Source organism: Triturus cristatus, chromosome 11 (assembly GCF_964204655.1).
Source record: "Triturus cristatus chromosome 11, aTriCri1.1, whole genome shotgun sequence".
NCBI classification, from domain to species: Eukaryota; Metazoa; Chordata; class Amphibia; order Caudata; family Salamandridae; genus Triturus; species Triturus cristatus.
In genome coordinates, this window is record NC_140594.1 from 29,120,503 (window position 1) to 29,146,467 (window position 25,965).

The 25,965-nt window shown below is 48.8% G+C and overlaps 1 protein-coding gene across 8 annotated transcripts in view; it reads right to left on the bottom strand.

The window, feature by feature from the left end:
- The window catches only part of RIMBP2 (RIMS binding protein 2), a 1,529,140-nt gene that overhangs the window by 481,234 nt on the left and 1,021,941 nt on the right, over positions 1 to 25,965 (bottom strand). For all 8 annotated transcript variants that reach the window (XM_085633657.1, XM_085633660.1, XM_085633661.1 and 5 more), the window contains exon 10: positions 8,185 to 8,235. In XM_085633657.1, coding sequence (XP_085489783.1) covers positions 8,185 to 8,235 — 51 coding nt within the window. The remainder of the gene's footprint in view (positions 1 to 8,184; positions 8,236 to 25,965) is intronic.

The following is a 25,965-nucleotide window of genomic DNA, read 5'->3' on the forward strand; positions in this document are numbered from 1 at the left end:
TGCGTTGAAGTCGTTTCAGGAGTTTGGCCGGGGCTCCTGCATAGAGGGCGTTTCTGTAGTCCAACGTCAGCTGGGGTGTGGGCGGCTGAGCCTCATTGGTGGGGGTGTGGGTGGCTGAGCCTGACTGGCAGGGGTGTGGGTGGCTGAGCCTGACTGGCAGGGGTGTGGGTGGCTGAGCCTGATCAGCTTGGGTATGGGTAGCTGAGCCTGGTTGCTACGGCTGTGGATGGCCGAGCCTGATAGGTGGGATCTGGGTGGTGAGTGCTTTGTAGATGATGCTTCCAGTTTTGAAGATGACGTCCAGTGAAGGAACCCAGTGGATGGATGCCTCATTCTGGACATGCGTCGGTTGCATCATACAGGACATGTGTCGGATGCCTCACACCAGACATGTCGGATGCCTCATACCAGACATGCGTCAGATGCCTCACACCGAACATGTGTCGGATGCCTCATACCGGACATGTGTTGGATGACTCATACTAGACATGTGCTGGATGCCTCACAGTGGTCATGTGTTGGATGCCTCATACCGGACATGTGTCGGATGTCTCATACTGGACATGTGTCTGATGCCTCATAGAGGTCATGTGTCAGATGTCTCATACTGGACATGCGTTGGATGCCTCATACTGGACATGCATCGGATGCCTCATACTGGACATGTAACAGATGCCTCATGCCAAACATGCGTTGGATGCCTCATACCCAACACGTGTTGGATGCCTCAAACCGGACATGTGTCAGATGCCTCATACTGGACATGTGTCTGATGCCTCATAGTGATCGTGTGTCAGATGTCTCATACTGGACATGTGTTGGATGCCTCATACCGGACATGCATTGGATGCCTCATACCGGACATGTGTCGGATGTCTCATACCGGACATGTGTCAGATGTCTCATACCGGACATGTGTCGGATGTCTCATACCGGACATGTGTCAGATGTCTTGTGTGTGACTTGTGCCGGATGTCTCACGCCAGATATGTGTTGGATGCCTCATTCCGGACATGTGTCGGAATGCTCATACCGGATATGCGTCGGATGCCTCATACCAGACATGCGTTGGATGCCTCATACCGGACATGCGTCGGATACCTCATACTGGACATGCGTCGGATGCCTCATACCAGACATGCGTTGGATGCCTCATACCGAACATGCGTCGGATGCCTCATACCGGACAGGGGTTGGATGCCTCATACCGGACATGCGTCGGATGCCTCATACTGGACATGCGTTGGATGCCTCATACTGGACATGTGTTGGATGCCTCATACCGCACATGTGTCAGATGTCTCATACCGGACATGTGTCGGATGTCTCATGTGTGACTTGCGTCGGATGTCTCATGCCGGACATGCGGTGGATGCCTCATACCGAACATGCGGTGGATGCCTCATACCGGACATGTGTCAGATGTCTCATACCGGACATGTGTCGGATGTCTTGTGTGTGACATGTGTCAGATGTCTCGGATGCCTCATACCGGACATGCGTCGGATGCCTCATACCAGACATGTGTCAGATGTCTCATACCAGACATGTGTCGGCTGTCTCGTGTGTTCCTTGTGTCGGATGTCTCATGAAGGATATGTGTTGGATGCCTCATACCGTACATGTGTCGGACTGCTCATACCGGATATGCGTCGGATGCCTCATACCGGACATGTGTTGGATGCCTCATACCGGACATGCGTCGGATACCTCATACTGGACATGCGTCAGATGTCTCATACTGGGCATGTGTCTGATGCCTCATAGAGGTCATGTGTTGGATGTCTCATACTGGACATGCGTCAGATGTCTCATATTAGACATGTGTCGGATGCCACATAGAGGTCATGTGTCGGATGTCTCATACCGGACATGCGTTGGATACCTCATACTGGACATGCATTGGATGCCTCATACTGGACATGTGACAGATGCCTCATGCCAGACATGTGTTGGATGCCTCAAACCGGACATGTGTCAGATGCCTCATACTGGACATGTGTCTGATGCCTCATAGTGATCGTGTGTTGGATGTCTCATACCGGACATGTGTTGGATGCCTCATACCAGACATGCATTGGATGCCTCATACCGGACATGTGTCGGATGTCTCGTGTGTGACTTGTGTCAGATGTCTCATGCCGGATATGTGTCGGAATGCTCATACCGAACATGCGTCAGATGCCTCATACCAGATATGCATTGGATGCCTCATACCGGAAATGCTTTGGATGCCTCATACCTGACATGCGTCGGATGCCTCATACCTGACATACATCGGATGCCTCATACTGGACATGCGTCGGATGCCTCATACCGGACATGCGTCGGATGCCTCATATCGGACATGCATAGGATGCCTAATACCGCACATGCGTCGGATGCCTCATACCGGACATGTGTCAGATGCTTCATACCAGACATGCGTCGGATGCCTCATACCGCACATGTGTCGGATGTCTAACGCCGGATATGTGTTAGATGCCTCATTCCGGACATGTGTCGGAATGCTCATACCGGATATGCGTCGGATGCCTCATACCGGACATGCGTTGGATGTCTCATACCGGACATGCGCCGGATACCTCATACTGGACATGCATTGGATGCCTCATACCGGACATGCGTCAGATGCCTCATACCGGACAGGGGTTGGATGCCTCATACCGGACATGCGTCGGATGCCTCATACCAGACATGCGTCGGATGCCTCATACAGGACATGTGTCGGATGCCTCATACCGCACATGTGTCAAATGTCTCATACCGGACATGTGTCAAATGTCTCATACCGGACATGCGTCGGATGTCTCATGCTGGACATGAGTCGGATGCCTCATACCGGATATGTGTCGGAATGCTCATACCGGATATGCATTGGATGCCTCATACCGGACATGCGTTGGATGCCTCATACCGGACATGCGGTGGATGCCTCATACCGGACATGCGGCGGATGCCTCATACCGGACATGCGGCGGATGCCTTATACCGCACATGTGTCGGATGTCTCATACCGGACATGTGTCGGATGTCTCATACCGGACATGTGTCAGATGTCTCGTGTGTGACATGTGTCAGATGTCTCAGATGCCTCATACCGGACATGCGTTGGATGCCTCATACCGGACATGTGTCAGATGTCTCATACCGGACATGTGTCGGATGTCTCGTGTGTTACTTGTGTCGGATGTCTCATGCCGGATATGTGTTGGATGCCTCATACTGGACATGGGTCAGAATGCTCATACCAGATATACGTCGGATGCCTCATACCGGACATGTGTTGGATGCCTCATACCGGACATGCGTCGGATGCCTCATACCGGACATGCGTCGGATACCTCATACCGGACATGCGTTGGATGTCTCATACTGGGCATGTGTCTGATGCCTCATAGAGGTCATGTGTTGGATGTCTCATACTGGACATGCGTCAGATGTCTCATATTAGACATGTGTCAGATGCCTCATAGAGGTCATGTGTCGGATGTCTCATGCCGGACATGCGTCGGATACCTCATATTGGACATGCATTGGATGCCTCATACTGGACATGTGACAGATGCCTCATGCCAGACATGTGTTGGATGCCTCATACCCGACATGTGTTGGATGCCTCAAACCGGACATGTGTCAGATGCCTCATACTGGACATGTGTCTGATGCCTCATAGTGATCGTGTGTTGGATGTCTCATACCGGACATGTGTTTGATGCCTCATACCAGACATGCATTGGATGCCTCATACCGGACATGTGTCAGATGTCTCATACCAGACATGTGTCAGATGTCTCGTGTGTGACATGTGTCAGATGTCTCGGATGCCTCATACCGGACATGCGTTGGATGCCTCATACCGGACATGTGTCAGATGTCTCATACTGGACATGTGTCGGATGTCTCGTGTGTTACTTGTGTCGGATGTCTCATGCCGGATATGTGTTGGATGCCTCATACTGGACATGTGTCGGAATGCTCATACCAGATATACGTCGGATGCCTCATACCGGACATGTGTTGGATGCCTCATACCGGACATGCGTCGGATGCCTCATACCGGACATGCGTCGGATACCTCATACCGGACATGCGTCGGATGTCTCATACTGGGCATGTGTCTGATGCCTCATAGAGGTCATGTGTTGGATGTCTCATACTGGACATGCGTCAGATGTCTCATATTAGACATGTGTCGGATGCCTCATAGAGGTCATGTGTCGGATGTCTCATGCCGGACATGCGTCAGATACCTCATACTGGACATGCACTGGATGCCTCATACTGGACATGTGACAGATGCCTCATGCCAGACATGTGTTGGATGCCTCAAACCGGACATGTGTCAGATGTCTCATACTGGACATGTGTCTGATGCCTCATAGTGATCGTGTGTTGGATGTCTCATACCGGACATGTGTTGGATGCCTCATACCAGACATGCATTGGATGCCTCATACCGGACATGTGTCAGATGTCTCATACCGGACATGTTTCGGATGTCTCGTGCACTTCACTGAGTCGCTAATGCCTCTCGTGTCTCTTACTGCAGTACTTATTTATATACGAGGAATTAATCACAACTGATGAATTTTTGTGCCAAAATGTTCCGTGCAATCCGCTGATCAATATCCGCTCTGTGGTATTCCAATTAAGAGGAATCGTAGCGTCTGAACACATTATCGATTCCCAACAACAAGGCGCGTATCTGTGCGACGCCTGTGAGGCTGTTCGAGAAAACACGTCGCCAGCACCTCGGTTTGAGCCTCCCTCTCCCCCCGCAGCAGCGCACTGAAGCTCTGAGCCTTCACAGCGCCCCCTGCAGGAGTGGTATCCAATGTGTCTGAGCAAAGCCCTCCCTGCTCAGACTACGTGTCTACTTGATGTGTGTGTGCGCAGCACACAGGGCTGTCTTACTAAGAGGACACGACATGGCTGCCGCTGGCAAACTTGCGATGAATCAGGTCAGACGTTTGGCCGAACAAGGCTCTACCACTATTTTGGGGAATTATTGAGGAAAAAAGTCACTCCATGTACTGCGTGTACAGGGTATCGCGACCATCCTATTGTTGGCCTGACATGCTTCACGCGCGTCATGCACGGCCGGGTGCTGCCTCGTTTACGTTCCTCTTACTAGTCTTATAGGACTCGTCGTGAAACGGCTCTTTTATGAGATTCATGCCCCGATGGTGATCAATTTTCGGCTAAATTCCTTGGATGAACTTCTTGAATCTAATTGACTGCGTTCAATCCTCTGTGCGTTGCCGCTCTGATGTCATAGAACATGTCTGCTGCGACATGTCATGACGGCGATGGAAGCTACATGCTTTGGGGTCTCGCTACAGACAGCTTTAACCAACTGTTGCATTCCATATAACTTTAAAGTGGGCCTTAGGCAGTGCCTGGCTCGTGACTGGACGGCTTTCTTGATTATTTTAGAGCTCTCCCTGAATTTTACTTCTTTACCACCTTTTCTGACTGAATGGGTTGGCTCAGTCCTCTGCTGACATCAGAGAACTACTTTTTATTCTGCTTTCTCTTTATCCACGTGACCTCCCATTTTGGCCTCTGTGCCCCGAGCTCTCTCTTCCTACCTTGCTTGTCACATTGAAAATAAAAATTTATTTTTTGTGAGGTTTCATCAATTGCGCACAGCTACCAGTTCGCTGTCATTCTTATTAGCTTGGCATCGCCTTCATAGTGTATTTTACAATGTATTATTCAAAAATGGCCACGGGCTACCTTGGAAGGGTAAATTAATATTAAAGAATCACAAGAAATATGCACACGACACACTAACGGGCAGCGAGGAAAGAGTTTCATCGTAAAGTAAATGAAAAAAACATTTCAAGATGGCTGCCCATGAATCCAGCGGCGTGCACGTGCCCGCTGGCTGCCCATGAACGCAGCGGCGTGCACGTGCCCGCTAACGCACCCGCAGCCGCTTGTGATGTCTTTTAATACTCTATTGATTGCACCACAGAGAACAAGCATTGCATTACAGGCGAGACCCACTGCATCTACCAATGCTTGTTTCAGTAGATAGGGCGATGGGCAGAGCTATTTGTTCCAAATTCGCCTCTTTATGTGATGTACTTCATGGACTCCAAGGATATGGAGACACGCGGACAGCAAACTAAGGCGGACAGAAGCCTCGTGGCGGTCATGAACCATCCTTGATGTGCTCGTGGACACGTCATGGGAGCTCAAGGTTTGCTTATTGACAGCTCTTGGGCACATCATGGACAGTTTATGGACGGCTCATGGCCAGTTCAAGGTCAGCTCATTGACGGCTCTTGGGCACATCATGGACAGTTTATGGACGGCTCATGGCCAGTTCAAGGTCAGCTCATTGATGGCTCTTGGGCACATCATGGACAGTTTATGGACGGCTCATGGCCAGTTCAAGGTCAGCTCATTGACGGCTCTTGGGCACATCATGGACAGTTTATGGACGGCTCATGGCCAGTTCAAGGTCAGCTCATTGATGGCTCTTGGGCACATCATGGACAGTTTATGGACGGTTTATGGATGGCTCGTGGTGAGATTGGTCAGCTCATGGACATTTTATATAGACGTCATGGGCATCTGATATCCATGTAATGTGAAAGCGTTCTGATATCACTGGTTGCACTCAGTCACGTTATGATGTCACAGTCCATTCAGTCGCGTTATGATGTCACTGGGTGCATTCAGTCGCGTTATGATGTCACAGAGTCCATTCAGTCGCGTTATGATGTCACTGGGTGCATTCAGTCGTGTTATGATGTCACTGGGTGCATTCAGTCGCGTTCTGATATCGTTGGGTGCATTCAGTCGAGGAGGTGGCTTTACGTGAGGGTGTGTTTATAGAGGAGTTGGCCATTGAATTTTCAGTGCGTACGCAGATTGAGGGGTACGCCATTTGGACTGGGGATTACTAGTACAGCAATCAGTTGGTTGAGTGGGTATCTTACCGGTTAGGTGGGTGCATTATGGACTGCCAAACTAGACTACTCATCAGGTCTTTGGATTGTAGTCTGTGACGCAGATTATAGGTTGTGTTGTAAATGACGTGTTAGCAGCGTAGTCTACAAGTCTGCTGCGTACACTTAGGGTAGAACAGAAGTTCCGGTGTGGTTTTCAGCGTTGACTGTGACGAGTGTCATTTGGGGGCCAAATTTATGGATTACATAGTTAGATTACTAGTTTGGTGGCGAGACTATGGGTCGGCCGATAGATAATGGATAGTTCGATGATAGTGATGGTGAGAAGATAGGAAGGGATGAGCACATGCTGGTCAGAGAAGGCCCAGCAGTGGCCGTAACCAGCCAGAGATGTCCTGTTCAGATCCTGGAGTCGATCGTCTGCAGTCTACGGAAGTCACCACCAGAGTACGGAAGAAGGGGACATCGCAGGATCAGAATAGCAAACTCTCCAAGGGATGGACCCCCAATTTATTCAAGAGAATGGCTTTAGCCTTTGCTTATTACTGGACTCATTATCTTGAAGTATCTGGGTGCTCTTGAGGGTTTGTTTCCCATGAAGGTGACCTTCTAGCTCTGATAAACTCATCATAAAATAACACCTCAGAGCGAAAGAGGTGTCACAGAGCTCAGAGCTCCAGCAGGGGAACAAGACCAGTCCAGTGAAGGCAGCAGGGAATCTCAAAGCTTTCTGCAACAATGCTTGACTGCTTTCTGCCCCTGGAGGGGCACCGGGTGTCTACAGCAGGTCAATGGCATGATCCCCCGGTGTGGTCCTGGTATTCTCGACATCGGATGGATGAAGTGCTGAGCGCACCCTGCCAGGGGTTCAGCAGGCTCTGAGGTCAGAAGGATGCTGCAAACTGCACTTTACAGCTGCGCTATCGAGAAGACGTGGCCACGCCTAATCTACAAAGAGGTCACCAGAGTGGAGATACGACTACATCAGGGGACTGCAACAGATCAGAGATGTTGCAAGGAGGCCAGTGGGCCATCATGAACCCGACTGGTGCCTCTGCAAGGCCTGGGGTGTTGGGGCGGAGTCAAACACATGTCTCAGCCCTTAGGCCTTCCAGAGGCACCAGCATGTCCATAGATGCACAAATATATATATAAAACTCCCACCCTGTGGCTTCAACTTGCCAACGCACCACACAGACACACACGCCTCCAGTCTCTTACCACTAGCACAGAGAACATTCCAAGGCGTCCGCCTTACCTCTAGCAGTTGCACTGCTCCCTCATGTTCCTTCTTGGCTTCGACCTGAGCCTTAAGGAAAGGAAAGAAACATGGTTATTCGGTCACTGGTATAACAGGTGTATGTGTGTGGGTGTATGATGTGTGTGGTGTTTGATGTATGTGTGGTGTGTGTATGTGGTGTGTGTATTTGGTGTGTGAGCATGTGTATGTGGTGTGTGTGTCTGTGTGGTGTGTATGTGTGCTGTTTATGTGTGCTGTGTGTGTATGTGTGTGGTGTGTATGTGTGCTGTGTGTGTATGTGTGTGGTGTGTGTGTGTGTGTGTATGTGGTGTGTCTGTGTGGTGTGTATGTGCACTGTTTATGTGTGGTGTGTGTGTATGTGTGTGGTGTGTGTGTGGTGTGTATGTGTGCTGTGTGTGGTGTGTATGTGTGGGTGTGGTGTTTGATGTGTGGTGTATATGTGTGTGGTGTGTGTGTTTGGTGTTTGTGTGCGTGTTTGGTGTGTATGTGTGGTGTGTATGTGTGGTGTGTGTGCATGTGTATGTGCTGTGTGTATCCTTGTGGTGTGGTGTGTGTGTATGTGTGTGGTGTGTATGTGTGGTGTGTGTATTTGGTGTGTGTGTGTTGTGTGTATGTGTGCTGTTTATGTGTGCTGTGTGTGTATATGTGTGTGGTGTATGTGTGTGGTGTGTATGTGTGGTGTGTGTATTTGGTGTGTGTGGTGTGTATGTGTGCTGTTTATGTGTGCTGTGTGTGTATATGTGTGTGGTGTGCGGTGTGTATGTGTGGTGTGTGTATTTGGTGTGTGTGTGTGGTTTGTATGTGTGCTGTGTGTGTACATGCCAAGTGCGGAACTTACAGGGTGAACCACGATGACTGCAGACCTCTAGACCCTACAACAGCTACTTTAAAAATGTCAACAGGTGACCAAACCCAGCCTCACCCTCCTACTTCCAAACACACTACGCCTGGAATTAAAGGCGTGACATCACCAGGAGCCAACAAGTGGGAAGTGTCTTTTGATGTCAGGTTCACAGGTAGATATTTTTGTAGACAGATACTGCTGCGTGGTTGATATTATTAACATGGTTTATTTAATAACGTTGTCATATTACGTGGTAGATGTTTGTGTGCGCTCTGTTATGGAAGCGACTCGTGTTTGGTGGTGGGCCATAAAAAGCAAGTGGCGCGAACTGGGGGAAATTGTTGGATAAGAGTGGTGTTTGGTTGTAGTAATGCAGTCAGTTCAGTTCATAAACTTTATTCGGGTCGCTTAGTACCCATAAAAGCACAGCATCATAGCAAATTAAGTGACAAGCGGAGAGTTTAGAAATACATGGCAATGGGAAAATTGACAATGATATAACCATAGCATTTTGGTAAATTTGATTACAAAAAAGAACTTCATTGGTAATAAATAAATAAATTACTAATATATAAAACATTATGTCATCCTACAGTTGTGCGAGGATAAACAGTCATAATAAAATCTCAGGGGCCGGACATGGTCTTACGTGCTCTGGTGGCGATTCTCAAAAATGTACTTATGCGAGAAATCAACTCTTCGTCAGCCAGAGAGACTAAACACGAGTAGGCATTATCCAAACTAATAGCCCATCTCTTTTTAAAAAATGGATATAAAAGCCACTTTATGTATTTTATATAATACTTACAGAAAAATAAAAAGTGTAAAATTGATTGGCCACTCACCCCATCACAAGGGCATGGTACGTGATCGAGGGTAGGGTGGTAGCCAAGGGGAAACACAGTGCAAATCTGACAGTTCCTGCTCTAAGGCGGAATAGTGGGCTTCTTTCCCAATGACTCATGCGTAGGGTGAGATATATGGGTAGGGGATGGTGATACTGTTCGATAGACATGTAGCTAAGAACAGAAGATTTCTTAGCTTTCAATCCAATCCTTTCTATGTTATATTCAGAATAGAGGGCATCTCTTAGCTCCTTTTTAGACACAGTTTCAGCTGTACTTGGATTTAAAAAGATACATTCTTTGCTGACACTGCGCAAGCTTTGGTGTACTCCACTCAACCAAGGAATATCCATCCCTCTCTCACACATAACGCAGTCATTAATAATCTCTCAGGTAAGGGAGGCGGCCTGGTTCTTCCATACTGAAAACCAAAAAAGAGCAGGTCGAGCACGTATAAAGGCCGAGATAAAATTAAGATTAAGTTCTCTGTGGCAAATGTATTGTGGGGTAGAGATAGGGATACCCAGCAGTTTCCTGCAAAACCTATGTTCTTCCTGCTGAATGCAGGAACTGTTTGCAATGCCCCAAACCTCAGCCCCATAGGTGGCCACAGGGACGCACTGTAATTAACAAAGATTTTGGATGGCTAAAATGGCACCAGCGGTCTTTGGGCGGGGAAGGCTAAGGATTGAGTTGGTGGCCTTTGAGAACTTGCTCCTGGAGGGAGCGAGATGCTGAGTCCAGGAGCCGTTCGCAGCAAAGACCAACCCAAGATAAGGAAATGTGCGGGTGCTTGTCAATTTCTGACTACCCACAACAATAGAAGTTAGCTGTCGCTTCCTAGGACCACAGGACATTAAAAATGATTTTTTTAAATTAACACATAGATCCAGGCTATCCATATACCTGACAAAAGTCTGTACTAAAATAGGCAGGGAGTTCGGAGTGCGGCCTATGAGGACCGCATTGTCTGCGTATAGTAACAAGTGAAGAGTTTTCCCATTGATTATGGGAACATCATGAGTCGAGGTTTTTTGCGAGTTATTCAGCCCATTAATGTAGATAATGAAAAGGAGGGGGGCCAAGACACAACCCTGTCTGACCCCCCTTCCTACCTTAATGGCTCCCGAAACTTCTCCTCCCATGCCGATCCTCACCTGCGCCTGGAGGTCTTTATGAAGGTACGCTATGAAGTGTACCAAAGGCTCATCCAGCCCGTATGCCAGAAGGATTGTCCAAAGCTTTGACCTAATAACAAGGTCGAATGCTGAGGACAAATCCATGAAGGCCAGTTAGACCCGGGGACTTCCGTGCGATGGTATATTTCGCAATGACCAAAGGTTGAGGTTGAGAGATTGTTCATTTGTGCCCACCTTGCTACGGAAGCCTAGCTGACAGGACTCTAAGATACCATTTTCCTCTGACCAGGTTAAGATCCTATTATACAAAACTCTTCCCAATATTTTTAGAGTATTATCGATTGGCAAGATCGGCCTGTAATTACTAGGCTGGTACCGATCCCCTTTTTAAAAAATTGGAACTATAACACTCTTGGCCCATGTATCATGGAGCATAGCGTGGGTTAGACTATTAAAAACATTCAAAAGTAACGGGGCCCAGAAGTCTGGTTTCCATTTTTATTAAATCGATTGGCAGCCCATCGGGGCCAGGTGCTTTGTTCCCAATGCTCTGTTGAATGGCCTCTTCTACCTCAGAGATGGTTAGCTCTATGGTTGTACATGGGCTATGGTCATATTGATCTGTCTCTGATTGGGGGTAGCATACATTTTTGAGAAATGATTTTCCCCAGACTCACTAGAGATATTGCAGCTGATGGGGTTTAATAGCTGGTCCATCGATCGGAGGTCCCGTACTGCAGACCAGAAGATGTTGCCCTTTTTTATGCTGGCGGCCTGTGATAGGGTTTCCCAGCGTTTGTTTAGGAGAGCTCCCTCCCTGTTCGAAATTGTTGTGTTATATTTCCGCCTTGCCAATTGTATATCTATGGCACACCTCGGGTTAGATGACAATGCCCTGCGGAGATTCCTATTGGCCAATGTACACTCACGGTCGAACCATCTAGGGTTGTTTCCTGCCAAAGGGGCAGGTTTCGAAAGGAGAGTTTTGGTGGCCAGACACAGTTTAGAAAAATCCTGGACTACCTCAGTGTGTGCAGTTTGTGGTGACAAACAAGAGTTAATGAGATGCATATGGCCCTTAACTAATGTTTTAAAGAGTTCGCCACTATCGACGCCCTTCCATATGAGTCTTAAGTTATCAGTTGAGGGCGTGAAGTTTTTTGCCCCACATTCAGAAGGAAACACGGGCCGAGGTGCAGAACTCATTACTATTTTAATAGGGTTGTGATCCCCATGATCCGTGGCAATGACCTCTGCGGCCATTAGTTGATCTTCAAGAGAAGGGGAAATAAAAATAAAATCGATAGTTGAAGAACATCCCCTTCCCCTAAATGTTGGTAATTTGTGGTTGGTGACATTAGGACCACCCACCAGATCCATAACATTGGCCAAATTATATGATCTTAAGAACACTGCTAGCTCTGCACCCCTACGAAAAGAGGGACCGGAATTGCTTGTCCCTTCGTCATGCTCCACATCGGTAAGTTTGTCATTATAATCTACCCCCAAGCGAATCCCAATGGGTCCCTCCATATTTTGCTGGCGGTCTAAATTAGTGATAAAATCAAAAAGCCCAATGAAGTTCCTGTTAGGAACAGAATGGAAATCATTGTTATAAAAATTTACCAGGTAGAAACAAACTCTCCTTTTAAAAAACACAACTTGATAGTTTTTACTGTTAGTTGGGAGGGCCTTGAAACTACCTCCAGCGGCCACATTGATCCCAATAAATAAGCCCCCCGACCGTCTGCCCATTTCGGGGCTTGAGGCTGCTACACTAAAACAGCGGAACTCTTCAATATGTAAGTCGTCAATAGCCCAGGTCTCCTGGAACACGACTACGTCGTGTTCCTTTATTACACGCAGCCAGTCCTGGTCGCCAAGCCTAGGTTGAAGCCCCGCTACATTCCAACTTAGGATGCTCAGGTCAGCTCCCCTGTTAGCCCTGGTTAAAACTGGCTTGTCATTGTAAGATGGGAGTATGATACCTAGTCGGTCCTCCTCATGATCCTGTGTGTTAGTCATCAGCAGTTGTTGTCAGTCCTGGGTATCTAAGTTGGAAAGTGCGCAAAACCTATTGGTCGCCAGCGGTAGCGCATTAACATCCCTAAACGGTAAGGCTGGTGGTTTGTAAAAATAACCTAAGGGAAGTGCACAAATGCCGGTGCTTTGTGGGAAAGATTGCTCTTGGACACTTAATAATCGACAAACCATTTGTGGTCTACGGAAGTTAAGGGCGATACAATCTCCGTTAATATTCTTGTCGATATAAGTGATCAAAGTGATCAAAATAAATAAAATATTCTTGTCCGATTGGCCAACCCACCCTACTCTCCTGGCCATAATAATTTCATCCATTGAGGAAGGGTGAAAACCTTTATGTTTCCATAGCCAATCTACAGATTTGTTGCGGAGATCTGGCCAGGACTCCCTCTGACCCCCGGCAAGATTAGGAACACCAGCCAGGACTAGCATATAAGGACTGGAGGCCGGTGGTAGGCTCACAACATCGGTATTTGGACTTGAGCGTGTGTCCCTGAGATGGTCTACAGCATCATTGCTTGGATCGGACGCAATAATACCCTGCTGAGGTTGATTGCAGTTCATGCTCCCTAGAGCCGAATTTGGGTTGTTTATATTATGCACTCGTAGCATGCCCAGACTTTCCCTCCGTGCAGGGGTGGGGTTCGGCACAGAACAATCATTTCAGTTACGGCAAGATACACCGGGGTTAACAAAGGGGATATCCGGAGGAGGGACAGTACCCATCAGTTGCAAATCGAGCCCATATTTGTTGGCCACAGATGTTATAGGGTCCCCCCCCTACTTCATCAGGAACTTTGTTCAACTTCCCACCACTTCGATTGTCCATAGCACAGTCCAATTGCTTTAATTTCCCCCAAAGCAGGTCAAAATTCTTGTCAATCACGTCCTTGATGTTAGCCAGCATAGTTTCAAGTGCTCCCGTTGCAGGCCCTGGGGGCATGGCTCCCCCAACAGCGCCCGTGTCAGCCTCATTGCACATACATTCTGAAGTAATGTCTGTGTGGGTCGCTACTGAGTTTGTAGTGACAGCCACATGTTCATTTGGGCTGCTGGCAAATTGACAACCTTTTGCATTTTTAGGATTGGGCTTAGCGATGACGGCATTTCTCTTCCTTTTAGTAGGTTGAACACTTAAATTAATGTTCCTTTGAGACTTTGCAGCCTGTCCCCTGGTGTTAATACAGAACGCACCTGGAACAGACGTATTGGGGGAGTCCAGGAGTGGCAAGGGTAGATTGGGGGAAGAAGAATCAGTCCTCGCTGGTGACGTATTTACTGTGTTTGGACATGTTACATTAGCTGAAACTGGACTCCCCAGCGACAGACGAGACTGTAGCGTGGTGGGGTCCAAGCACAGCCGTCTCTCGGTCAATTGAATTTCATGTGTTAGGAGCGACTCGGCCCTTACAATAAATGCGTCCAGGGTCCCGGCTCCTCCTGTTGATTTACTCATTTTATATCAATAATGACCGGTTAGCCCAATTGCAAACCCGCCAAACAGTGCAGTAGGGGCAGTAAGTAGCAAACTGCTTCACATTACCTTGGAACCGGATGTTCCCAGAACAGGGGTCGGGACAGCAAAAGGGGCTTCTGCCAGAGCCAAATAACGTGGCCCAGCCCAGCCTCCTTCGGCCTCTGACGGCCTCAGACAAGCCCACCCTTGGTCCAGGCTGCGTCCCGCGCACGTCCCGCGTCGCGGTGGGAGAGGCTGCGCTATGAGCGCGTTGGCCCCGCCTCCCCCTCACTCACGGCAGGTGTGGAGAACAGCGGTGCACTCTGGGGATTGAAGTCCACCGCAGAGTGTGTAGACTTGATATGGCGCTGATAACACAGCAGTTGGAGGGTAGCCCTGGGACCCTCGTCCCACCAGGGGAAATCGGGAGATTGCAGGAATGCGGCAACGGCAGCAGAGAGACACCACGGGGACCAAGAGCAGGCAAGAAAACATATTATTATTAACATGGTTTATTTAATACCTTGATACGAGTCATTTTTGCACTAGAGCTTCAGCTAACAACATCGTGGGTGCTTTGCTATTGGTGTTTTATCTAAAAAACGTTTTTATGCTTGCTACATTGTTGCTGCTATTTTTGTCATTTTAAATTGAATTGTACTCTGACTCCCCGGTCCACCGCAGCGTTAGGCTGATTGATGTGGAGGGAGTACAGAGCGCGTTCACTTCCTGGTGGTGCCATTATAGGGCGGCCATCTTAGGGGGTTGACGCTCCAGTCTCCTCTGAGCCTTGATTATTTAAGTTCCCAGCACCTGTGCGCTCGAGAAACCTTGATACGAGTCATTTTTGCACTAGCGCTTCAGCTAACAACATCGTGGGTGCTTTGCTATTGGTGTTTTATCTAAAAAACGTTTTTATGCTTGCTACATTGTTGCTGCTATTTTTGTCATTTTAAATTGAATTGTACTCTGACTCCCCGGTCCACCGCAGCGTTAGGCTGATTGATGTGGAGGGAGTACAGAGCGCGTTCACTTCCTGGTGGTGCCATTATAGGGCGGCCATCTTAGGGGGTTGACGCTCCAGTCTCCTCTGAGCCTAATCTATTTAATCCACTGTTGCACCGCGCAGCGGCACGCGCAGCGGGAGCGCCATAGACGCGCCGAAGAGGCGCCAAAGAGAAGCCAGTCTGCGCCAGTCCGCGACCGGTCGCTCCAGCTCCAGTCCCCATCCCCAGTTCCGCAGACATGGTAGGCAACCGTGTTATTTACAGTGCTCCTTTGCTGCATGCACTTCGTTCTACTACTAAAGCTGCCTGCCTACATTCGGTCTTGCCTATAAACCGTAAGGCCCGCTGCAAAACCTGTAACTGGAGTGTTTCACCTCCAGACTCAGGGAATCATTCCTTTACGCGCAAATGGAAGATGTGTCTCCTCAATTGCCGATCCCTGCCAAAACATCATATTGAACTAGCTATGTTGATAGAAGATCTTAAACCTGATGCCCTTTTTTTAACGGAGACTTGGCTTCAGCTAGATATCGATCCTACAATTGTATGGGCCACCCCCCAAGGCTATACCTGTAAACGTTTGGATCGTAAGACAGGTAGAGGGGGAGGACTGGCCATTATTTACAGGGACAATTTTAGATGTCGTGTCACCCCATCCTCTACGCCAGCCTGTGAGACTTTACACTTTACTCTTGAATTCTCCCCCTTAAACACTTTTTCTGGTATGTTAGTCTATCGACCACCTGGCGCCCTCAGCAATTTTATCACCAATATAACGGACACAGTTGCCGACTTAGTGTTGTCTTCAGCAAATTTTACTCTGCTAGGAGACCTGAACCTGCATTTGGATGTCCCACTTGACGCAGATGCCAATAGCCTTCGATCTAATCTGCAGGCTATGGACCTGCTACAGAAAGGCTTTCAACCGACGCATATCAGGGGCCATCTTCTAGATCACATTTACAGTAATCTAGAGAGCCTAACCGTGGAGACACCTATACCACTACCCTGGACCGATCACTTTTTGGTACCTTTTTCTTGGTCTACCGGCAGCTTTTCTATGTCACACTCCCACAATAAGCGCTGGGGAAGAAAATGGGCTTCACTTCCACTTGCTAAATGGAAACTAGCTCTCATTGATCAGCCAGCCCCGGAGGTGACTAACCCCGACACAGCCACTGTCAATTTTGACAATTGGATCTCCAGCACCCTCGATCTAGTCCTTCCAAAGGAATCTTTGCATCTAATAAATAGACCCAAAGTTGCTCCCTGGTACTCGCCTGCTCTCAGGTCTAGGAAACAACTCTGTCGCAAACTAGAGAGAGCCTGGAGACAAGAATATTCTCAATCTAAAAAAGTGGAGTACCGAGCTGCTATAAAGCTCTACAAAAGTGAAATTAAATCTGCCCAAGCTCAGTTTTATGAATCAAAAATTCGTTTAGCTGCCAATTCTCCTAAGGAAATTTTTAAAATTGCTAAATCCTTAATCACTCCCCCTCCCCCTGAGCGTCAGTCACTTGACGGCGCAAAAACCCGTTGCAATAACTTAGCAATTTTCTTCTCCCAGAAGATTTCAACTATCTATTCCTCTTTCTCCATAGCTGGTGGGAACTTGGAGCCTACCACCACAATGGACCCCGACACGATGACTTCTTGCCTGTTGGACAAATTCCCCCTTCTAGACTCCTCCTTATTGGATGGAATAATCCCTAAAGTCACCTCGGGTTCCCCTAACGACCCAGCACCTCCTCAGACTCTTATCAAAGTAATCGACGTCATCCGTCCTGCCATCCTGGATGTCCTCAATGCTTCCATTGCTTCGAATTCTGTCCCAGTCCAATGGAAGTGTGCGATGGTTAGGGCACTTCTGAAAAAACCCACCTTAGATCAGAACAATTTGGCCAACTTTCGCCCTATCTCCCTACTTCCTTGGATGAGCAAACTTCTTGAGAGACACATTAATAACATCTTAGTGGACTATTTAGAATCTAATAGCCTACTATGTGTCTCTCAGACGGGTTTCCGCCCTCAGCATGGAACTGAAACTGCCCTTATAGCAGTAACAGAAGAGACTAGAGCGGTGCTGGACCAGGAAGGAAAAGCAGCCATCATACTACTCGACCTCAGTGCCGCGTTCGACACTGTCAACCATGCCATCCTATTACATCGTTTGAAAGGCATGGGTGTGTCGGGCGCGCCCCTGGAATGGCTGACTTCCTTCCTGGATGAGCGTTTTTTTCAGGTGTTCGAGGGTGAGACGATCTCGGCCAAGCAACCACTCAGTTGTGGGGTTCCGCAGGGTTCGTCCCTGAGCCCCACTCTTTTTAATGTTTATATGCAACCTCTAGCAAATATAGTTCAGCCCTTTGGTGTGCGTATCGTCACCTACGCAGACGACACCCAACTGGTGGTCTCTTTGGACCACTCGGAGGGGTCATCTAACACCCTGGGTCTGTGTCTAGAGGCTGTTGCTGAGTGGATGCATGCGTCTTGTCTTAAACTTAACGGGGAGAAGACGGAGATCATGTTATTAGGTAATTCTTTACCGAACACTTTGGCCTCTATTTGGCCTACATGCCTTGGCACTCCTCCCCTCCCTAAGCCCCAGATAAAGAGCCTTGGAATCTGGCTTGACAGGGCGCTTGATTTCTCGGTCCAAGCCACCAAGACTGCCTCAACTTGTGCTGGGTTAATGAAAATGCTCCGCAAGGTCCTTCCTCTGCTCCCTTTCCAGGCGAGGAGAGTCATGGTTCAGGCCCTGATTCTCTCTCGCCTGGATTACGGGAACGCCTTATATTTGGGCGCCCCTGTAGCGGTGACCAAAAGGCTCCAAGTCACCCAAAACTGTGCCGCCCGGCTATTGTTTAATATTCCTCGTTGGCAATCAGCTAAGAAAGCCCTTAAGGAGCTTCATTGGCTCCCAATGACTGCCAGAGCTCAGTTTAAGGCGATGTGCATAGTGCACAAATCTTTTCATCGAACAGGCCCTGCCATCTTGTTCCCCTTTGTAGTGCCTTACGTCCCTTCCAGAGCCCTTCGTTCCGGCTCACTGCACTTAGCAACTCCAACAAAGGTTATCAAAGCCCGTTGGGGCGGTCGCTCTTTCTCACACTCTGCCGCCAAACTATGGAATTCCCTTCCTGTGAGTATTAGACAGATCAACAATAGGATGGCATTCAGGAAAGTCCTAAAAACCCATTTGTTTGCGAAAGCGTGCTAATGTACCTTGGAGCTCGTCATAGTAATTGCTGAAGCGCGACGAGGCCTCCGGGTAGTTACGCGCTATATAAATATAATTTTTCATTTCATTTCATTTCATTTCAATAACGTTGTCATATTACGTGGTAGATGTTTGTGTGCGCTCTGTTATGGAAGCGACTCGTGTTTGGTGGTGGGCCATAAAAAGCCAGTGGCGGGAACTGGGGGAAATTGTTGGATAAGAGTGGGGTTTGGTTGTAGTAATGCAGTCATTTTCAGGTCAGGGTTTAGCCAAGGCCTTTTGATTTTACTAAAATAACATGCAGTGCACTTATGGGGGGTTCAGCCCGCCCTCTTCAACCATTGGTCTGTTGCTGTGTCATTCACATTTTTCTTTCTCCTGCTCAACAAACAAAACCAAGTAATGGGTCAGCTATGGCAATGTGTGCGTTTTGAGACCACAACAGATTAGAGTCGAGGGCCCAGCATTTCGCAAAATCAATGACTAGACAAAACAAGCACTGGTAAGACCAAAAGGCTGCAGCCTAGGCCAGACGCACTGGGTTTGCCGATGCCTGTTTAAGAAGATTCATCACGGAAGTAGGTCTGGCAGGCAGCAGGAGGTAGCTCTGTGGTTTGGCGCAGGATTTAGGAAGGTTTCAGCTTCAGGCCCTACAGCAATCACGAGGCGCTTTCTTGGGAATCTCACTGGAAAGGGTTGGTGGCTTCAGCGGTGTAATAGGAGAGCCGGAGTGGCGCCCCACCCCTTACTTGGACGTCCCTGCAGACAGCAGAGTGCCATGCACACTGAAGCGCAGTGCCTGGAGCGCAGTGCCTGGAGCGCGCACTGCTCTTCAAGGCGCAAAGCTCCCGCTCCACCTCACCTAAAGAGCTCGCACCACTCACACTAGCGCCTGGAGGCGAGTCAGCCAGTATGCCTGTATCTCTTTATGGCATTGTATTTTATTATTTGTATAGCGCCTCGCAGCGATGGGTAAAACAGTAAATTCACAGGGAGACGGGAGGCGGGAGTCTGGCGAGGCTCTAACAGCAACGCACGAGCAGAGCCATGAAAAGGAGATCTGGAAAGGATACAGTGACTCCCGCCGAAATATCGTCTCACTTTAAACTACGCCTTTTTCTGGAATGGATCAGTTCCGCTTTAGTACACTAGATTCTATCCGTGAACAGTGGTAGTTTTAAAACCCGCACCTTCCCCCACCTCCATGTGAGACGAGCTTGACAGAACCAGGAGATGTCAGTCTGTTCAGTGCACCCTGCACATGGCCAACATCGTTATTGTGTGTGCAGTAACATGACTGTGTATTAAGTCACACTGAGATGCTTTTTAACTTATATTGCACACCCTGAACTGAATTCATTCACCGTGCCCCAGATTTGACACTCGGTCACAATGAGGATTTGAACCCCGGTTTCCTGGTAACACATCCACTGGGCGCTTCGCTCCTTCTCACTCCCTTCTATCACCACAGTTCAGAGAAGGATGTTCAACTATTTCACGGTCTAAATTAGTAAACACTGTTCAGTAAATACCAGTGTGATGTGTTAATTCAGTCTGAGAAGAAGATGACGTATTTTTAAAGAAAAGAACAAAGCTCACAGGAAGGCAGGCGACTCTTTTTATGTTAAAATCACTGCTCTCTCCTGAGAAAACACACATTAAAGAGGGAGCGGGTCGGCACCTTCCTGAGAACACTCGCACGGATGAGCATAACAAAGAGGCCTGACTGCCCACAGAGGTTGATCCTCTGATACAGGGCTTTCGTGGCACAGGTGAAATGCAGCGCAGACACAGGAGCCTGTAAAGCACCTTTAGGGTTTCATGTGCTCACCTGCCCTGCATTCTGTGGCTGCTTTAGGGCAGAAACAGGACCGTGGCTCGGGTGCTTGGCACAGATCGGATGTGGCTCGGGAGACCAATGGACAAGGCCGAGCCAGATATTGAGTTCGAGCCAGGCTCGAGCCGTACTAGGCTGGCCCATCTCTAGCGCCTCACACTCCCGATCATGCCTCGAAGCGCTTCAGGGTGGTCGAGTAAGAGCCTAGTCTGGTGGCTGTGCATGGATTGTAGACTGGGGGTTTATAGGGGTCCTCTTTGGGGGAGTATGGGTGTTGGGCCTAAAGTTGAGAGGGGGCTCCACCCGTGCCACGTTTGCTTGAAGCACTACAGATGAGTGTTGAGACCCGGGCCCCGCTTCTCTTGTGTTTGTTGATACACTTGTTAATCGCGATCTCTCACTTGAGTGCGTCACCTCCACCCAGAGCGCCGAGCACGCGTGCATCTCACCAGTGTCCACTGCGCCGCCATGTGGCATGAAACTCCTTTGACCTCATTGTAGTCACCATTTGTTCTTTGCTTCTGAAGCATTGTTACTGAGGGCCAGTGTGTTTGTGTTATATATACCAGTGGCTGCAGGTAAACACGAGCTGCAGCCGACCGAGGTAAGAGATACAAAGGTGCGCGGCTATCAAAGGTGCAGCAGGTGTAGTGGCACCAGGGACCATTCGATGACGGACACAGTCTGTTTGCTTGTACTGGGGGCCACGGTACCCTTGCCGTACCACTGACAGCAAACAGCATCGGTCACCAGCAGAGGCCGCGGTGGGTGAGTGCCTGCTACAAACACACACACAGTGGAGCGGGAGGGGGGTGCTGTGCTCACACAAACCCAGGAGCATTATCGATCCAGGCACATTTTAGATTTGGGTTCAATACAGGCGGTGACGGACCAGCTCCCCCTCTCCTAGAGACGTGTCCCACCTCTTCTCACCAGGGCGCCCCAGGGACAGGTACATCACTTGTATGCTCATTCTTTTCCTGGCCCCTCCTCCACGGCAGATTCTTCAGCTGACCGATGACATAAGGGGCTGTGCTCCCCTTCTGAGCACGAGTATTGTCAGCCTCTTTGGGGTGCACTGATTAGGAGCTGCCTGGCAGTGGCCCTGGGATCCACACAGGGCACGGACACCAGTGACAACACTGGGAGTTCCTCACAGTACTCTGAAGGTGAGGGTTGACCCCACATAGCATCTCTGGTTGTTTAACAAAGGCTCCAGCGGGTGGGGCCCCTGTCGCCCCTGCATAGATTGTGCACAGCACGCTCTGGTTGTTTAACAAAGGCTCCAGCGGGTGGGGCCTCTGTCGCTCCTGCATAGATTGTGCATAGCACTCTCTGGTTGTTTAACAAAGGCTCCAGCGGGTGGGGCCCCTGTCGCCCCTGCATAGACTGTGCACAGCACGCTCTGGTTGTTTAACAAAGGCTCCAGCGGGTGGGGCCCCTGTCGCCCCTGCATAGATTGTGCACAGCACGCTCTGGTTGTTTAACAAAGGCTCCAGCGGGTGGGCCTCTGTCGCTCCTGCATAGATTGTGCACAGCACGCTCTGGTTGTTTAACAAAGGCTCCAGCGGGTGGGGCCTCTGTCGCTCCTGCATAGATTGTGCATAGCACTCTCTGGTTGTTTAACAAAGGCTCCAGCGGGTGGGGCCCCTGTCGCCCCATGCTCTTAAATAAGGAAATCGTTTAAAATTTGCAATGATAATGGTTCTGTGCCATGTACACTGTGGCTGAAATTTATTGTGGTTAGAACTGATCAATCTGTGTGTTAACGATTTCCTGTGTCCGAGTAGGATTATTTGTCCTGTGCTCTCTTTCCCAATATTTTTTATTTTTTTATTTTTTTATTTTTTTTGTTTCATATGTATATTTATTGTGACTCAATTTTTTGTGTATCTGATCTCCAAAGAAAGTTTTATTCTTTGTTTTAATATTTGGTAAACTGTTTACCTTTTTATGTATATGTATAACATTTGACTTAATGTGACAATTTTTGATTAATTTGTAATAAATTTGCTATTAAGTAATTGGTTTGCTTCGTTGATGCCATATCTCATCCTGTTAGTGTGAAATCTGTATGTTTGAATGACGGTTGATATTCATAGATCCAAGGGAGATCTTTCTTTTTGACTACTGTTTAACAAAGGCTCCAGCGGGTGGGACCTCTTTCGCCCCTGCATAGATTGTGCATAGCACTCTCTGGTTGTTTAACAAAGGCTCCAGCAGGTGGGGCCCCTGTCGCCCCTGCATAGATTGTGCACAGCACGCTCTGGTTGTTTAACAAAGGCTCCAGCGGGTGGGGCCTCTGTCGCTCCTGCATAGATTGTGCATAGCACTCTCTGGTTGTTTAACAAAGGCTCCAGCGGGTGGGGCCTCTGTCGTCCCTGCATAGATTGTGCACAGCACTCTCTTGTTGTTTAATAAAGGCTCCAGTGGGTGGGGCCTCTGTCGCTCCTGCATAGATTGTGCACAGCACTCTCTGGTATTTAACAAAGGCTCCAGTGGTTGGGGCCCCTGTCGCTCCTGCATAGATTCTGTATAGCACTCTCTGGTTGTTTAACAAAGGCTCCAGTGGGTGGGGCCTCTGTCGCTCCTGCATAGATTGTGCACAGCACTCTCTGGTTGTTTAACAAAGGCTCCAGCGGGTGGGGCCTCTGTCGCTCCTGCATAGATTGTGCATAGCACTCTCTGGTTGTTTAACAAAGGCTCCAGCGGGTGGGGCCTCTGTCGCCCCTGCATAGATTGTGCACAGCACTCTCTGGTTGTTTAACAAAGGCTCCAGCGGGTGGGGCCTCTGTCGCTCCTGCATAGATTGTGCACAGCACTCTCTGGTATTTAACAAAGGCTCCAGTGGTTGGGGCCCCTGTCGCTCCTGCATGGATTCTGTATAGCACTCTCTGGTTGTTTAATAAAGGCTCCAGTGGGTGGGGCCTCTGTCGCTCCTGCATAGATTGTGCACAGCACTCCCTGGTTGTTTAACAAAGGCTCCAGTTGGTGGGGTCTCTGTCGCTCCTACATAGATTGTGCACAGCACTCTCTGGTATTTTACAAAGGCTCCAGTGGGTGGGGCCTCTGTCGCTCCTGCATAGATTGTGCACAGCACTCTCTGGTATTTAACAAAGGCTCCAGTGGGTGGGGCCTCTGTCGCTCCTGCATAGATTCTGTATAGCACTCTCTGGTGTTTAACAAAGGCTCCAGTGGGTGGGGCCTCTGTCGCTCCTGCATAGATGCTGTATAGCACTCTCTGGTGTTTAACAAAGTCTCCAGTGGGTGGGGCCTCTGTCGCTCCTGCATAGATTGTGCACAGCACTATCTGGTTGTTTAACAAAGGTTCAAGAGTTTGGGGCCTCAGTCACCCCAGCATAGACTCTTTCTAGCATCACTGGTGATGTATCAACGCCTCCAATGGGCTGGGTCTCTTAATACTTCTGAGTTGACACCATACACCCAAGTGAACCCAACTATTGCACTATTAAACGTCTGATTCTGTATTGATACTGCCCACCGTAGGTACCTGCATTCATGACAGCGTCTGGCCTGACACACTGCTACTCTCCATGCTTATGCGCAGTGACGCTAGGTGCACCATGTTGTTTACTCCTCACTCAACCTGTGCCATCTAGACCAAACTAAAAACAAAGATTGAGAGACAGGTTGTTTCGAGTTCTCAATTTCTTCATATTTCTTACGAAAATGAAGTCATTGAGCCAGACTGTTCGAAGATTTTTTCAAGATTATTTTATTATTTTTAGGTCTTGCCTAGGCAGCGCATGCACTGTCTCTTCGAGACATGCTGTCCTACAATATGGGCTTTAAGCACAGCCCATCTTTTCAATTGGCTCCTCTTACTGCCCTTTGTAAATGCCGGCTTTTTATTGGTGAATAGGTTTTGTTGTCCCTCCCTTTGGACTTTTGTATCCTCCCATGAGGACGGCCCCCGTTACATGTGCTCTTACTCTGGGTTATTTAGGATACTTTTTTTTGGTAGCCTGCCTCTGCTCGTGTTAAGTGTTTTGTTTAAGTGTGCACGGGCATCATGAAACATTTGCAGTCTCAGATTCATTTGCCATGCTGTTTACCCATCTTCGGTGATTAAGCTTTGCTGGCACTTAATCTCCCCTGCTCGCGAGGCTGCATGCCTATCATCCTGGCCAGGAGAGCCCTGATTCAGCATGATTTCCTTTTGGCTGTTTATCACGGGGGGCATGCTTGCCACACTGCTGCTTCTTTACACCTTACGCAAAAAGAACTATTGATGGACGGATTGCAGAACAAATCAAAACATTCACCCCATTCAAGAGATCTGGGTTAAATCCATCATTCTTTTGTTCACCATGCCACCCCAGTTTAGACCTGGCCATATGCAAATCAGTCTTGACCCTGTGCCTCATGGGAACAGTCCAGCCCGAACTGCCAAGCCAGGTCCTCCCTGGACTGGAAACAAGCATCCTAGGACCGGTTTCGGGGTTTCACCCCTCTTCAGCCAGGATAGCTTGATTCCAGTGGCATGGAGAGCACGGGACTCATGTCTGAGCATACCCGTCCCACTCGGGGTGACACCAAACAAGACATGTTTCTAAGCAGCCGTTTTAAAGTTAGCATTTACCGCAAGGTTATAATGCACTTAAATATATATGGTTGGCTGCATCACAAACAACCCCGGAAAATAGGTTCCGAAGGCTGCAGAGGGGCTCTGATCATGCATGGGCACCCTCTCACATAAAACCCAGCAACCTGCCTTCAGGATTGACAAGGCCTGCCATAGGGGTGACTGATAGGTTAATATGTGCAGTGACTTAGAATAGATATAGTGAACCTATATCTAAGTAAGGGGTTCAAGAACCACCTTGCACAGGCTGCAGTAGCAGTACTGTGGTGTCAGTTTGAATGGTCTCTCAGAGGTGGCATAATACATGCTACAGCCCCTGAGAGGCCTCTGGGGTTCCTATGTCCTGGGTACATAATATACCATATACTAGGGACTGATAAGGGTACCCCAGAATCCAATCTGGAGTGTACCTAAAGTACAGGCAATCAATTTAGAGGAGAAAGCAGCTAGACTGGGGTCATGGATAGCAGGATCCCAGGTCAGAGTAAGTTGAAAACAGTGAAACATCAGCAAAAAGTGGGGGTATCTATAAGAAGCAGATCCTACTCTCCTACAAACAGCACAACAGCCTGCAGACAGGGACTACACGTCAACCCGCTTATGGGAACAGCACACCAGCCTGCGGACAGGGACTACATGCCAACCAGCTTATGGGAACAGCACACCAGCCTGCGGACAGGGAATACACGCCAGCCTGCTTAAGGGAACAGCACACCAGCCTGCGGACAGGGACTACACGCCAACCCGCTTATGAGAACAGCACACCAGCCTGCGGACAGGG